Genomic DNA, 16,721 nt, shown 5'->3' with positions numbered 1-16,721 from the left:
ATCTTACAACAAATTACAACAGAACAAAATAAAGCAAGAATATTCCAACAAGATGATCATCAAACACAGACAAGATTAATCAAAAGACAGCTTGTCTACTATAACCAACCCTGCTCAGTCATTGTGTAGCCGCAGCTGAGTGATGGGTGCAATTCTGGAGCACCTATTTTCACTTGACTTGGCCAGCATTCTGCGCAAATTGAGTGTGTACCTTAATAATATGGTCTAGAATCTATGTCAGGGTTTGTGGCAGGCAGGCAGAGTTCCTTAACAGACACACTGATGTGGAAAGTGTTCTCTCAAGGCTTGAAAGCTTGACAGCCTCCAACAGAGATTATTATGGTTCGTATTTTACACAGAGGAATGTGGAACTGTGATGCAGGCCATGCTACTGGCCTGCAAGAATGACCCCAGAGGCTTTCTTTTCACTCCTGTCTTCCCTAGTAATGCACAGATGCAGGAAAGTACTGCAAGGCCCAACAAGCCCGACCAGCAGCCCACATGAATACCGTCCATGCTCTATAACAGTGTTATCCAACCTTGCAGCCCCAGATTATGTTGAACTCCAGCTCCCAACAGCCAGCATGGTCAATGGTCAGGGATGATGGGAGTTGTAGTCCAACGTGATCTGGGGAACACAGTCCTAGAATATGACCTCATAATCCTTTGCAGCGCCTCACTGTGAAAAATGCTGCTTGAATTATAACATGTAAAAATCACAGGGCTCAAAAGATTTAAATGTGATGTACATGTGCACATGCTAAGTACAGTCCCACTCATGAGAAACTTTTCCATTGAGGTCCTGGCTTTGTAGCTCATCTTTTAGCCCTAAAGTGGTCTGCATGTTGTCCCTGCTGAGAGGGAAAGCTCCTTTATTCTTGCTGGGGAAAGGTGGTTGGTTTTTCAGATCTTTCTTGCATGCCACCAGGGGGCAGCCAACTTCTGTAGTCAGCAGAAAGAACAAAAGCTCTGAAAGTAGAAATGTAAAGGCCTTGGGGTGTCCTCCCACTTGGTGCTGGGAAGCTGGCTGAGCTGGTTGCAAGTGCAGCTGCCAGAATCTTGTGCCAGGATCTACCAAGTCCAGACCACACTCTCTGCTAGTGCAAAATGGCCATTAGCAACAGGGTTCCCACATATATAATTCCCCTTAAAAGTCACAGTTGACTCTGATTGCCCTTCATTCTTACCAGCAATTTCCCAGGAGCCCTTGCAGGATGTCAGAGGGCCGAGGTGTCCGGAAAACAGACCACTTGACTGAACGGTCCTTGAAGATGCTGCAGTTGATTTCATGAGGCCTCAGCCACTGCTTCACTCGCTGCTGGACACTGTCCCCTTCGGGGAAGCCAACTGACTTGGGCCCTGGAGGGAAACTGTCATCCACAAAGTTGACCTTGTTCTGCAGATACAAAATTTAAGAAGCCCAAGGGCATCCTTGTTACTGGTATTCAGTTGCACATGAAAGCAGGGGCTGCTGCAGCAACTGTTGGACACATGCTGGCAGTCTTGCTTTAGAGACACGCAGGTCCCACCTGCACCATAGACTCAGAGCAGTACTATACCACTTTAAACAGTCACAGCTTCCCCCAAAGAATTATAGGAACTGTAGCAGAGGGTTGTTAGGAGATCCCCATTCCCCTCAAAGCTACAATGCCCAGTTTCCTGAGAAGAAGGACTGACTGTCAAATCACTTTAGGAAATGAAGGTCTTTGAGAGGAAAAGGGGTCTCCTAACAACTCTTAGCACACTAAAACTATAGTTCCCAGGATTCTTTGGGGGGAGCCATGACTGTTTAAAGCGGTACGATACTGCCTTAAATGTAAAGTGCAGATGGGAATTCAGTTCATTCCAACTTTCTTTCCTGTGCATATGCTAGAACAAAAGGTGGCTAAACAACAGCTAAAGCTGCTCCTTATTCAACAAGCCCAGTACTGCTGAAGTCTGGCTCCCTCTAGGGTTACAGGTCAATGTCTTTCTCAGTTCCTGCTATCTGAGGACTAGCCTGCACATTGAGGCAGGCATACAGTGAGTCATACCTCTACTCACTAAAGGGGATGAAACTGCCAACATCCTTTCCTTGATCAGCACCCATGGGGGCCTCAGCTGATGAAATAAGAAGGTAAGCAGGCAAGTGAGTTAAGCACCTGGGCATGCTCAGTAACAGGCTGAGTAGCCCAGTACAGTCAACCCCTTCTCCCCCTTAAATCTGTCATAGCTCCACTTTACATGTAAGCAAAACCAAGGAACAACTGCTATGAAGGCAGAATGCCCTGAATATCAATTACTGGGGAGCAGCAGGGGGAGAGGGCTATCACCCTCATGCCCGGTTTGTGAACTTCCCACTGGCATCTGGTTGGCCACTGCGGGGAAGAGGAATCTGGAGTAGAGAGGACATTGATCTGATCCAACGGCAGGGCTCTTCTTACGTTAAACAGTGAGACTTAGACCTGGGGCAGTTCCAGGCAGGTGACTGAATACTTGAATCCTCCAGTATAGCCCCGTTTTCATATTTTCAAGCTGCAGTGGTGCAGGCAAGACATTTTAGCTCAATATAACCCAGTTTTGTACCAAGCAATGCAGGTATGTGACTTGTGTACATTTGCTGTTATACAAAATATTCTGCTTTGCACAAGAATGGAGAAGGTGTCCTACAGAGCTATGAAATATGGCTCGATTACTGGGAAAGCCAAATTAGCAGCCTGTCTGGCTTCTTTGGTTTTACTAAGCATGGTTCATGCACTTGTCTCCAACAATAAGGGCTAGAAACTTGATTTATTTATTAGAAGGTGTGGGGGGGTGGAGAATGAGATTCTTGGGATGCTGAGTTCTGCATTGCTTGTTCGGGTCACAGAATGCAAAAGTCCCTGATCGTATCCGTATTCAGAAATAGTGATTAAAAAGAATGTGTCAGAGTCAGACAACCTGATCTGTTCCCCTTCAGCTGCTGTGAAGAGAACTGGAGATCAACATCCATGATACCTCGCTTTGCAGGCTTCCTGCAATACATTTCTTCCAGTTAGAGGAAAGGTCGTCATCCTACACACACTTATTTGGAAGGAAGTCATTTTGAATTCAGTGAGACTTGCCTTGAAATAAATGTGCAAAGGAGGACTGTACTGCACAGTTGGCTTCTCTCCCTTCCCCTCTGCGCTGCTGTGTCCAGGCAGCAGCCACTGAAGCTCCCTCAAGCTTCAAACCTCCCAGCAAATTTCTGCCCCAACAGCTTGTTCTCAGTGCTCGCTGTGCTACCATTGCCAAGGCATGCGCCGGGGTCAGATGCTCCCTTGAGGTCCCTGAATTACAATGTGATTAATGCTGAAGGTTCTCCCAAGAAAGAAGCAGAGATGAAGGGATGGCATTTCCCAAAGAAACATGGAAAGAACATTAGCAAGCTAGAGGAGAATTGAGACTAAGTCGGGGAGAAGTGTGGATCTATTGGGGGGGTGCGCGTCATGCAAATCCCTGGCAGCCAACAAACTCCTTTAGCGGACTAGCCATTGGGGCTTCTAGCACCAGAGTCTGGATACTGATGCTTCAAAAGATATCTGTCCTCCACAGCAGAAGACAGGCAAACTCAGGACAAAGTACAGACTTGTCTACTGCCTCAGAGTGGGCTTTCTCATGTACATGTTTCCCACGGCACATGATTCTTGAACTCCTGGGTGCATGGTACAGTGATAAGCTGCAAGCACAAGATGTGCCCTCTGAAGGGCTCATACTCATATTAGGCCTGAGGGCAGGTGGCTAAGACTGAGCTGAGAATCAGAAGCCTCCTGTTTGAACCTCACCTCTGCCATAAACTCGTTAGATGGCCTTTGGCAAAACATTCTCTTTCAGTCTCAAACCTGTCACACACACACACACACACACACACACACAGCCCCAATCTGCAATATAAGGACAGCACCACAGACTTACCTGATAGAGCTGTTGTAAGGAAAGAGCTTGGAGTAAATGGCTTTGAAATTTTCTAGACAGAGTTTTCAGTTGCAGTAGCTTGTGCATGAAAACACTCTTCCAAAAGAAGCTTATCTGGCATCCATTGTTTTGTCTATCTGGTACCACCCCAATACATTTTTATTTTCCCAGGCCTACGTGAAACAGCTTTATCTGCTATGCTTTAAAAAAAAATAATCATGCTGATATTCTCCATGCTGTTTTTCCTTTTGTGTTTAAATAAATATATATAGAGAGACTGTATTTTAGCACTACTGCATGCAAGGAAGCAAGTGCACAGGAGCTGTGCCACAACTACCCTCGCCCCAATAATACACAAAATTGGAACAAATCCCTCAAGTCACTTCAGCACGTGAAGATCTGTTCTTCTCAGCACCTACAAAGACCTTCCTCTTCCAACAAGTCTTTGAAGTAGGTATCTTTCGCAGCCTGCATCTGTACTGGAATTGTTCTTAGATGTTTTAATTACTGTATTGGTTGTATGTTTGCTGCCCTGAGCTCCTTTGGGAGGAAGGGTGGAATAGAAATTTAATTAAATAAAATAATAAAATCTGGGGGAAGAGAGAGAATAGATTATGTGCTTCAGCAAGAATTGGGAGCTGGGGTGTGTGTCAGGGTTTGAGGGAATGCAATGAGGGAAAATGAGAGAGAGAGAGAGAGAGAGAGAGAGAGAGAGAGAGAGAGAGAGGAGAGAAGGCCTCCTCTATTCCTTGGCTGGAAATTTGGATGCCCTGCATGAAGGCCACCTGCTGTGCCTGTGCATTGCTCCCTCAGAAGTCTAACACGATTAAATTTCATTTCAGGCACCCGCTTGATGTGGCTTCAATCACCACAGGCCGCTCAGAAATAAAACAGCACTTGATCATTAAAGCCACCGCACAATTAGTTATTAATGAGCGTGGCGAGTGGCCTTTCCCTGAGGCTGCCAAGCGGACCCAGAGGACACCTGTTCTTGCTAATTATACAGGGTGAAATCCCAAAGTTCTTCCTTGGGCTGAGCACCCTTTCACTGCATTCTTTAAGAGAGCACCTCAGGGGTTGGATCTTTGAGTGGACTGACTCGGGGCAGAAGGAGGGATATTCCTGGTATGAACATGGATCAGTTGCTAGATAGAACTTAAACCCAATTCTCCTAAAGTGCTTTGGTATTGCTGCTTATTTCAGGGCCAGAACATCACAAAGATGACTGATCATTGAAAGCCTGCATGCCTGTTAATGAGAGTGTCTCACTAGGGGCCCAGGTTCAAATCCCCACTCAGAATGGAGCCCATGGGATGACCTTGATGCCGCTTTTGAGTTCCTTGGAGGAAAATGCAGAATATCAATGCAATAAATAAATAGCTCATAAGTAGGAGCAAGGAGACGAAGAACTTCATGTGCTTCCTTTCCTCCTCCATCCAAGAGAGATTAAAAGCATGAGAAGATTTGTCAAAGACAACAAATGCAGTCTGTAAATATGAAACGTGCAACTGAAAGCTAAATAACAATAACAGATACGAATAAAAAACAATGAGTTAGTTGATGGAGCTCAAGTATTAAAAAATGGCAAATACAGTAGGTAGTAAGCAAGACCAGACAGGGCTGCTACACCAACTCTCAAAGCATCTTCAAACACTCTCCTTGGTCTACCAGAGAACACGAAAATATGGAAAACATGGAGATCACACACTGAAAACTCAAGAGTTTTGCCCAGTCCTCCTCTGCACCAACTTCTAAGATTTCAAAGAGCACTGCCTATGTCTTTTCCTGCCTGTCTACTGAGCAACCAGGTCTGGAAACTTACTTTGTATAAATAAAAAGGACTTCTCTTTTGGATACAAACTTTTGCATGGTGTAATGACAGGCAAGAGGACACTAAGAGAAACTCACCTCTTGACAGAAGGAGACAATGTTTTCCCAGAGGGCTTTGGCCTCCCCTTCATCTGTCTGCCGCCGCTTCTCCACGTGCATACTCTCCCGGCGCCTGAGTGGCTTGGCGCCCTTGCGCTGCAACAGGTACCCCTGGGGAGTGTGGCAGGCGACACAGTGCTTGGCCTTGAACTCATTGAGCAGCGTGCAAGCCGGGCAAGGCCACTGGCTGGGCCTTTCTGGGGTGACAGGTGGCTGCGAGGGGAAGAGGCGGGCCACTTTGCGGGCCGAGGGGGCCTTAGAGCTGCAGGATGGGCAGCTGCCTTTGTCTGAGCCACACTCAGGGCATTTGAGAGCCAACTCTCCCTGTGCGCCGTGTTCCTGGAAGCCATGCAGCTTGGAGGAGCCGCAGGCCTTGCACTTCTGAGAGGCTGTGGGGTTCTTCAACGTGCACTTGGAACAGGACCAGGTGGTGAAGTCGGGGCTGGATGGACCACAGGGAGTGAAGCGCACAGAATCGCCAGTCAAGTCAATGGTGTCACTTCCCTTCTGGGAGCTACAGGCCTCGCAGGCGCCAGCTCCCGAGGTGTTAAAGAGGGAGCAGGTGCTGCACTTCCAGGGCGATGGGCTCACCTCCATTTCTTCTTCCAGCACGCTCAACCGCTTTGTTGCCATCAGCTCCTGGAAGCGAATGGCCTTCTGCACAGGTGCTGGTGGGGAGGCCGGCTGGGAGGTCTCAGGCACCGGTGGCTGCAGCTGGGGGGGCACCTCTCGGCGGCTGCGGGGAACGGGGTTGTTTTGGAGGCCGGGGGAGAAAAGGCTAAAGCTTGGCATCTTCTGGCTCTCTTGCTCAATGGTGGCTGCACCTGGGTTGGCAATGGGATGGCTCTCGGGGTTGTCTGTAGCAACGCTGGGCTGAGGGGTGGTGGGTGCTATGTGGAAACCGGCAGGAGCAATGACTTCAGGGACGACCAGCGCCTCTGGGGGGATCTTGGGCAGCGAGAGCTTGCGGGGGCCTCCACAGGCCGAGCACGAGTTGGCCATTGGGGTGTTGTGAAGAGTGCAGCGCTGGCAGGCCCAGCCATCCTCCAGCCCCACTTCCTCCGGGCTCTTCCCCCCAGAGTCCTCACCAGGGCTCTCGGCCTTGGGAAGTTCCTCCTTGCAGGTGCCCTTGGGCTCCACCAAGGCGGTGGGCTTTGGCAGGACTCCGTTGATGATGGGCAGCGGGGAGCCCCCAGGCCCAGGCTCAGGGGTGAAGCCACACACCTCGCAGGCCTCTTTGCCCAAGAAGTTTCGGAAGGTGCAGCGGGCGCAGGCCCATTTCTGCTCTTCTACACTGAGGCGCAGAATTTGGTTGAGGTCGGGCTTCTGGCGTGGTGCCTCGCATATGGAGCATTGGCGCTGTCCTACGGGGTTCAGGAACGTGCAGCGGGTGCAGGACCATTCCCGCACAGCGGCCATAGAACCAGAAGAGTGGGTGTGGCTGCAACAGACAAGAAAGAAAGGCAACCATTACTTGACATCGTAAGATGAGAGCAGCGGGAAGTGTGCTTCCTGCTACTTACAGCATGGGGTCACCCACAGCATGCCCATGGGGACAAGGGTGCCCCTGAGTTCTTCTCCTAATGCCTACAATATCTCTGAAACCGCCCCGCCCCACAACAGCCCCTTGGATCATGAGGTGGTGAGGATACTTATGTTCTTCCCTTGGAAAAAATACCAGCACTTTCTCACTTCCTCTTTCAGTTCTATGCACTTTCTTAGGCTCTGATTAATTATACTGAAGTGTCCAGAGGGGGTGGCAATCACAGCATTCATCCCAAAATCCACATGTGCCCACAGGCCTAGGAAAGTCGGCAACTCCCAACTTACAGAATGGGATCCAGACTAGATGTTCCTTTGAGATCAGGTGGCCTTCTGCACGCAAAGCATGTACTCTAACTACCAAGCCATGCGACAGATCCACTTGCCTTCCAGGCCCTTGTTTCAGGGCAATTCCTGCACTGCTCTTTGCACTCATGGAACACACAGGAGCTTGCTAGGTCAAGGAGGGACAAACTGGAAGCATCTGCCCTTCCTTGCCCTGCAAAGAAGCAGCAGAGACAATCTCTCTTACACAAATGGCAAAATCTGCCCTGGTTAAGTCTGCACTTCTGCCTTGCCAATTCAGAGGACAAAGCAAGAGAAACCAACTCTACTTTCAAGTTATCAGCTGCTCACCTTGCATGGTAAGCAGGCTGCTACCTTACCCAACAGTAGCAGTTTTTCTTGTATGCTAACTTTTACCAGTGACACACTTCTAGGGGCATGCTTGTAGTGGGCAAGTGAACAAGTGCTGCCCTGCTTTGTTTTACCCCCATTCTGAGAAGGAAATAGGGTAGCCACAGCCGAAGAGTACTTAAAATGCCTAGCAGCCAACATCAAATTGTTAAAAGCCGGCCCAGCAGAAATCTGAGCACACATCAGAGCATCAAAGTACAAATGTATAAATATCTGGGCTTGTTGGATCCCAAATTCAATAGTACTTCACATTTTCTTGGTCAGTGATAAAAAGAAGAGAGGAAGTTGCCTTGGGCAGACTAGCCATTGCAAACTATTTATATCCAAGACAAGGGCTTGGATAGTGAAAGAGTTAATCATTGGCTCAGAATTGTCCACTCACTTTACTGTTTCTTTTGGAAAAGGGTGTAGTTCAGGGGTAGAGCACTTGTTCTGCATGTGAAAAGAAGTTTCCAGGTTCAATTCCCAGTATTCCTGGAGGAAGTGGGAAAGATCTTCATCTGAAAACCTGAAGAATCTCTGCCAGTCAACATAAAAAAGGTAAAGGTAAAGGTACCCCTGCCCGTACGGGCCAGTCTTGACAGACTCTAGGGTTGTGCGCTCATCTCACTCTAGAGGCCGGGAGCCAGCGCTGTCCGCAGACACTTCCAGGTCACGTGGCCAGCGTGACAAGCTACATCTGGCGAGCCAGCGCAGCGCACGGAACGCCGTTTACCTTCCCGCTAGTAAGCGGTCCCCATTTATCTACTTGCACCCGAGGGTGCTTTCGAACTGCTAGGTTGGCAGGCGCTGGGACCGAGCGACAGGAGCGCACCCCGCCGCGGGGATTCGAACCGCCGACCTTTTGATCGGCAAGTCCTAGGCGCTGAGGCTTTAACCCACAGCGCCACCCGCGTCCCTGTGCCAGTCAACATAGCATAGGGTAAAGGGTAAAGGGGACCCCTGACCATTAGGTCCAGTCGTGGCCGACTCTGGGGTTGCGGCGCTTATCTCACTTTACTGGCCGAGGGAGCCGGCATACAGCTTCCAGGTCATGTGGCCAGCATGACTAAGCAGCTTCTGGCGAACCAGAGCAGCGCACAGAAACGTCGTTTACCTTCCCGCCGGAGCGGTACCTATTTATCTACTTGCACTTTGACGTGCTTAGACAATGCTAAATCGAACCAGCTGTCTGACTCACTAGAAGGCAGCTTTCAACATTTCTATATACCACCAAGAAAATCTGCACTTAAATTTGCACAGTATGTCTCTAGAAATCAGTTTATGGGGGTCAGAAAGTGGCAATTTCCAGACTAGACTTGGCCCCTTAAGACGAGCCACTTGGCCATTAACCTGCCAAGCCCTTTCCCTCTATGGAAACAGCTGAAGGAGGCAAGAGAGCACAGGAAAGAGTATCTTTTTCTTCCTTGAGTCTATTTCCTTGTCTCCACCTCCCCCCCTTTTAAGGGCTCTTGGCCAGCAAAAGTAACCATAGAATGACATTTCATAGGTTTTTAGCCCTGCTTCTTCAGCGTGAGCATTAGCAGAGGGGTGATTTTGGGGAGCAGCTCTCTAGAAACCCTAGAGTCTGAGTCTTTCCCAGCCTACCAGGTGATGCTAAGAATCAACACTGGGTCCTTCTGCATACTGAGGAAGGTCTATGACTGCGGAAGGTCTAGGACTCTGTAGGTCCCAGGTTCGATACCCGGTATCTCCAAGTAGGACTGGAGAAAATTCCTGTTTGGAACCCTGGAGACCTGCTGTCAGTCAGCCTAAACCACTGGTCAGGACTCCCTAATGGGTTCACGGCCTGATCAAGGAGGGCCACAACAGGAAAACTACCACCATGCATATATATGGTAAAATATTAAGAAATGGGTCGCCAAATGCATGTTTGAATTAAAAGTGGGTCCTGGGTCTGGAAAGGTTGAAGATACCTGACATAGACAATAGAGCGCTAGATGAGTCAATGGTCTGACTTGGTATAAGGAAGGTTCCTATGTTCTTGTGAGAAAGCCACACTGCTGCAAGATGCATAAGGTTGCCTGAAGTCTCCCACACCAACCATTGCAGACTTGAAACTAAAACTTCAGTGCTTTGTCAAACCAACAGCCTCAGCAGTGGAAATTAATTGTGTTCCCAGAACAACAGTCAGTGATCTGTTTGGAGGGGGCGGTGGTGAAGGGGTGAACCAGTTGTACGCTTGGCATCAGGTTATGCAGTCTCCCACTCTTCCATTCATTTCATCCTTCTTGTTGTCATTGCCCTTCTCCTCACTCTGCTGCTTCCACAGGACTCCTCTCCCTCCCCTCTTGTCTCCAGCTGGCCAATTATTTTTCAAGCCCTGGGTTGCTGCTGTCCTAGTTACAAGGACATCGCTGCCTGCCATGCGCACCCTGCCTGATGTCTGACTAGCAGCAAGGAAGGAATGGCAAGGGGAAGTCCCGAGATGCACACACCACTCTGCCTTGGTTATGCTAGGACACAGTCTCAGTTTGCTTTCCTCCATCAGGGCCTAAGCCAGAGTGTGGCTAAAACATCCAGCTAACTGCAGAAGACCTAAGGACCATCAGGTGAGCCCACTGAATCAGCCTCTCTCAACTTGATCCATTGCTTTGGCCGGGTTCACATGGACAGCAGCAAAACAGGATCCCCTGCTTCTCTAGAGTTATTTCTGCTTGATGTCAATCATAGCTGGCAGGGTACAGCAGGCATCAAATGCTCCTGGGATTCAAACCTAACATTTTACGTCAACCTTCGCCAATCCGGGGCCCTTCCACCGGTCTCAACCAGTAAGGCTGAGGAAGTCTGTTTTACACCATTACAAACGGAAGTATTGGTGGCAGCTTGGTGTGTGTGTGTGTGTGTGTGTGTGTGTGTGTGTGTGTGTGTCCCCTCCAAGGGTCAGTGCTTTGGACAAGGCCAGGAGTTATGACCCAAACAAGCTGCCCTTCCTTAATTTTGCAAAAGTCCAGATACTAATTCTGGCTTGCATCCAAGATTAGTCATACTCAGAGTAAAGCCATTGAAATTAACGGGCATGCCGAACTTGTGCCCCTGCCTTTCCCGTATTAAATTCATTAACAGTTAGCTAAAATATTAGAGTGAGAAGGCCATACAGAGTGCTAGTGGTAGCAATGCGGCTAAAGGACTGAGCTATAAATCAGGAAGTCCCTGGTTTGAATCCTGCCTATGTCATACGACTCACTGGGTGGCCTGAGGCAAGCCATTCTCAAGCCTCTCCTTCCATCTGCAATGCAGGGAATCATGGACTTACCTTACAGCAGTGGTTCTTAACCTTTTTGTGCCAAAGACCCCTTCAAGAATCTGATTAAAGCTATGGAATTCCCCCCCCCAGCCCCGTCCACAAAGCCAATTGTAAAAGTAACCGGAAGAAAATAGTATTTGTTAACTCTGAAAAAAATTAATCTTCTAAGTGAACGTGGACCTAAAGTTAAGAACCCCTGCCACGCGATTGCTGGAATAATTACAACTAGATAGCACCCGTGAAGCACCTCATACACTTAAACATAGTATGGAAACATAAAGCATTACAAAGCAATACAATAAAGTATGGTGTAGAACACATTTTCTTCCTGCTGCAGCTTCTGAAGTTTACATTGTTGAAAGCCACCCTGAATAAGGCATAGGCCTAGTAGAGCAGGACATATATTTTACAACATTAAATAAATAAATACCGCCTTAAGCTCCCTAGCAAATGTCAATACTAGGAATCACAGCCATGAAAAACATTTCTGATCTATAAACAAGCCAACCTACAGGAACGTAACAGGGAAACAGGTATATTCACAGAACAAAAACAGGAGCAATAGAATATGTTATCCTCTTTCTTCATACAAACAAAAAGGAACTGGATTTCAGATGAGGTGTCCAGTTTTGAGTTTTGATTCCCTCCCTCTATCCCCCACCTCAGTGCTAGGCTTGCTAGGCAACCCTCTCAAGAACCAAAAATTATAGCTTGTAGTTTAATGCCATGTAGCAACCGCAGGCGCCTTTATAATCCAGATTATCTGACTTTTTTTAAAAACAGTGTTCTGTTATTCTGGATTCATCCTGCAACTGTCCTACCAAAGTAATAACAAAGGTGAGCATTCAAAGTTAACACCACTACTACTTTACATATTTCCCAAATCAGCCGTGTTAGCTTGGTAGCAGACTTAAAAGCAAATTGGAATTTGCAATTTCCCAGTGAAGGGAAGAGGTGTCATGATCTCACTCTCATGTTAACCGCTGCTACTAGCAGTTCATGTTTAGCTCAAGTTGGCTGATGATTAGAACTGGCCCCACAGATACAACAGAGGAAGCAAGAGTCAAAACAAGCCGACTCAAATTAGGTAGAGACAGCTACTTACAAACCCTTTATACTTCCAGACATTTGCTAAGATTCTCAGGAAGCCAAATTCCACAGGTCATGAAGATACTGAGCACTGTCCAGTTACTATGGCACAGGTTTTCCTCTTTGTGCCAGAAGGGAGAGCATCTCTGAAGAATGGCAGATGAAGTTGATGGACTATATGGAACTGGCGGAAATGACTGGCAGAATCCGAAACCAGGGAGAAGAGTCAGTGGAAGAAGACTGGAAAAAGTTTAAAGACTATTTACAGAAATACTGTAAAATTAATGAATGTTAGAAAAAGGTGGAAATGAAGTTATATGGCTTTAGTAGAAATGTGATAAGGAACTAAGTATAATTAGATTATCAGAGTATTAAAGGAAAAAATAAGGTTAGAAATGTTAAGATAATTATAGGATAGAAAACAGAGGAAGATGGAAAGGAATTGCTGAAACAATTAATAGAAGTGGAATACAAAAAGGGAGGTGCGAGGAGGTCGCTGAAATAAGTGAATGAAAGATAAGATATTGAAATTGTTTGGTGTGTTTTAAATTGTTTTTATTTTGTTCTGTTAGTTTAATGTGTTAGTGTTATGTAGTGTTTTTATGTTATATTATGTAGTGTTTTTGTATTGTATTGTACTGTTTATTTTGTTTTGTTTAAATTGTTGGAAAAGTAATACATATTATTTTTTAAAAAAAAACAGAAAGCTCTCGCCTCACCCTTCACAATCAGCTCACATGCATCTGGGATTAAAGCAGGTCTTTCAGATGAGATCTGATGGTCCACTCCCTGCCTCCAACGACTTGTTTTAGAAGTAAAATGTTGCCTTCCTGTGACCACCCTGTTACACTTCCTTGCACAGGAACTCAGAAAACCAAAGACTAAAAATACTCAACACCAAAGGGCATCCAGAGGTTCAGCTGAGGACTTCTGAAGGTGGCACTATTTCTTGGAGGAAGGGTGGCTCTTCCAAACTTTGGTCTTTTGTTCTTTCTAGCGATTAGTCTGTGAAATTGAAAGCCAACCTTAGAAGACAAGAAGAAGGGTAAAGATTCTTCCCAAATTCAAACAACAGGCTAGGAAATGTACAGGAACAGAAAAAGGAAATGTAGTAGGGGGGAAAGTCTGCAGAATGTCAAGATGAGTCTTGCTTTTTGCAGTAATAAATGTACCATAAGAGGACAGCAAATTAATTGCTGAGATGATTCCTAGAAATTTAGTAGGTTGGTGTTAATTTGGCACTGTCGGCTATGTCAGAAAACATGTCACCAGGCAGCAACCACAACTAATCTGCATATTTCAGACGCATGTAATTAATGTAATTTGCATACTATCTTCAATGGCATGGCAGGCATCATAAACAATTGGTGGGCGTTACATTTATTCTATAGCATTTATATTCAAGAAGGCTCGTCTGCCACTAACGTGAAAAATATGAGTCAGTCATTGACAAATGGAGACCTACTGTGAATTTCAGCTTATTTGTAATTGCTTCCTTGTGTTGTCACCATATTTTAAAAACTTGTTTCCACAAGTATGAGAGCTAGAGACTTGTGTTTTAATCTGACTGTAAGCCAGAAAAGAAATGATTCCAAGCAGGGCACCATACAGAGATTGTTACTCACCCTAGTCTATTTGAATTAGGGTACACAGTTTATTTGGTTTTTATCTCCAATTATTTCTATCTTGCTATCTAAGAGGTAATCAAAGCTGCTAACATGAATTTATAAAAACACAAATAAAGACAAGTAAAATTAAAAAGAAAACTGAGTTGTTGCAAGGATCAAATGGGGGCAGATCATGTATAGGAAAGATGTGATAGAAATGAAATGAAATAATAAATAGTTCAAAAATCTGAAGACAATTCAGCACATTAAAATAAAAACTTTGAAATGACTATAAAAAGCCTTTCATATCCTGCTGAAAGGGCAAGTAAACCTCCCTCAGGGGGACAGTCCATAGCTTTGGTGCCACAACTGAGAAGACCCTGTCTATCATGCTCACCAGCCACACCTCTGAAAGCAGGGGGAGACAGAGTAGGCTCTCCAATGATTGTTTAATTATTCAGGTAGGTTCTGAAAGAAGAAGCTACTTTTCGAGATATCCTGGACCCAGAGCATTTAAGGATTTACAGATCAAAACCAGAATTTTTAACTGAGCCCAGAAACAAAATGGAAGCCAATCCCACTGTTCGCTGCAGATGTGGGGGTTTCAAAACTCTCATAGTTCTCCCATTCACTTCAGTGCAAGGGCCAATTCTAGGCATAGAGCTCTTCTTTCCAATGATGTGAATGGGCATGTGCATAGGAGCTCTGTATAAACACAGAATCCCAGTGTTATCAGATGTGGGAGGGGAGAAAACACTGCTCCAACATGCAGGGGATGGGGAGTGAGGAATGAAATACATAGCTGGGGCAAAAAAAGCTGAGAATTTCTAGAAATCATGAGTCCTTCGAAATTAATTACATTCTGATAGATTTTATTCTTTTGCTTCTTGCTGATTTCCAGCAATTTTCTAAATTAGTATTGTACTGTATGTATTATTATTGATTTTCTAAATTATTATATTAATTATATTGTTAATTTTCTAATTTTAACAATAAAACACATAAAGGGAATATTCTAGATGGTGCCAAGGTCACATGTACCAACAAACCACCTTGGGGGGAACCTCTTCAAAATCTGTGTGTCCACTGGTCTTGCAGAGCTGGCTCGGACAATTTGGTGATAAAGCAAAAGCAGATACAAAATCTGGCAGGCTGGTGACAAAGCCTCAGAACTGGAAGAAGCAAGAGAATTGTCTGAAAATGCAGTGATAACATGCTGCCAGGAGGATGAAGATAATTTTAGGATTGCAAGAGAGGCAGGACAGAGTTATTGGGTTGATTAAAACGTACGTGTGTGTGTGTGTGTGTGTGTGTGTGTGTGTGTGTGTCTCTTCCACCAACCTCCCACTTCCACCCACACAATTTATTCAGGGGAAGGTGGGGGAGAACATTTGTGTTTGCTTTCTCAAAAGGAAGATTTGAAAATTCCCCAAGTGCTTGAATCAGTAGGAATTCAAGAAGAGAGTGAAAAAGGAGAAATACTCCTCTAGAATATATCCCTGTCTGATCTCTGGCTCACAATATTAGTAACAACTTCTGAGTGCTGAGGGCAGGTGAGGGCAAGGACCTGAATACAAACAGAAGGATACACTAAAATGACAGAGTGCGCCACTCTTACTAAAAAGAAAAATCTGTCACAGAAGCTACCCTAGAGAATGGGAGGGCCTAATATATTTTGAGTGTGGGGTCGGGGAAGTGTACTTATAGCTGCTGAGGTATTTCTGGGCAGCTTGCCAATTTGTTTAGAATGCTAGCATTCACATTTTTCCCTTGAGCTTCAACGTTTTTTATTAAATGAAATGAACAAACCAAATTATACTGACAAAATAATTACAAGTGTCAGACATATAAAATATAATACACATGGATCACCACTGTCGCATTTATGGATCCTCAAATAAAGACCAATCCCCAGTAAAATCCTCCTTGTTCCCGGAGGAATGAGCAACAAACAACAGAAACAACTTAGGAACTAAGAGCTCATGTACCTCAGAAGTACAGAATTGACTTTGAAAATTTAGAATAGGAAAGAAAAAACCCGGGTGGGGGCAGAACATATTTATTCATTTACTTTATGATCACATGAACTGTGACTTAATGGGCTGGATCCAAAGGTGCCCTTGTATGCGCATAATTGCTTTACACCTTGTGCTTAGAGAGCACTGTGAGAGACAAACGCAACTTAAATTCCAAAATGAATTTTCTGCTTGTGCAACCCTTCTTTCAGGAATCTCTCAAAGACTTTTATGCCAAGAGGCCTATGCAGTTGTTTAAAGTTTTCTTGAATAATTTTAATGATTGGTCTATATTGCTTTTAAGGGATTTTTTATGTTCCTGTATGCCACCCTGATTCTTTTACAAGAGGGCATATATAAATACGTTTATATACTTAAGATAAAAACTCAGCCTGTTACAGGGCTGCAGGAAGAGTACTAGTGACTACTTCCCTTTGGCCATAGTTCTTCAGATCCAATGTTTTCAAAGGGCCTCTTTTTCACTTTTGAGGATGATATTAAAGAACAGTGAAGAATGAAGGTGCTTCCTCACAAAAGAATTTCAGCTGTCTTTTTCAGATCTATTTGGGCACATGCTCACTTCAGGTGAAGATGTAGGGAGTATTAAAAAGATTGGGTTGGGGTGAGGGTAGAGACATTTAGGCATAAGGGTGTGAGATGCATTCATCTCCCACACAGTCA

The 16,721-nt window shown here is 45.5% G+C and overlaps 1 protein-coding gene across 4 annotated transcripts in view; it reads right to left on the bottom strand.

Annotated features, from left to right (window-relative positions):
- The window catches only part of CAPN15 (calpain 15), a gene marked incomplete at its 5' end in the record, with an annotated part of 97,677 nt that overhangs the window by 17,524 nt on the left and 63,432 nt on the right, over positions 1–16,721 (bottom strand). For all 4 annotated transcript variants that reach the window (XM_083584940.1, XM_083584937.1, XM_083584939.1 and 1 more), the window contains 2 exons: positions 1,188–1,396; positions 5,824–7,285. In XM_083584940.1, coding sequence (XP_083441066.1) covers positions 1,188–1,396; positions 5,824–7,263 — 1,649 coding nt within the window. The remainder of the gene's footprint in view (positions 1–1,187; positions 1,397–5,823; positions 7,286–16,721) is intronic.

Source organism: Podarcis filfolensis (assembly GCF_964270895.1).
Source record: "Podarcis filfolensis genome assembly, chromosome: 14".
In the NCBI taxonomy this organism is placed as follows: Eukaryota; Metazoa; Chordata; class Lepidosauria; order Squamata; family Lacertidae; genus Podarcis; species Podarcis filfolensis.
Note: the sequence above shows the minus strand (reverse complement) of the source record. Positions and strands in the feature narration are given on the sequence as shown.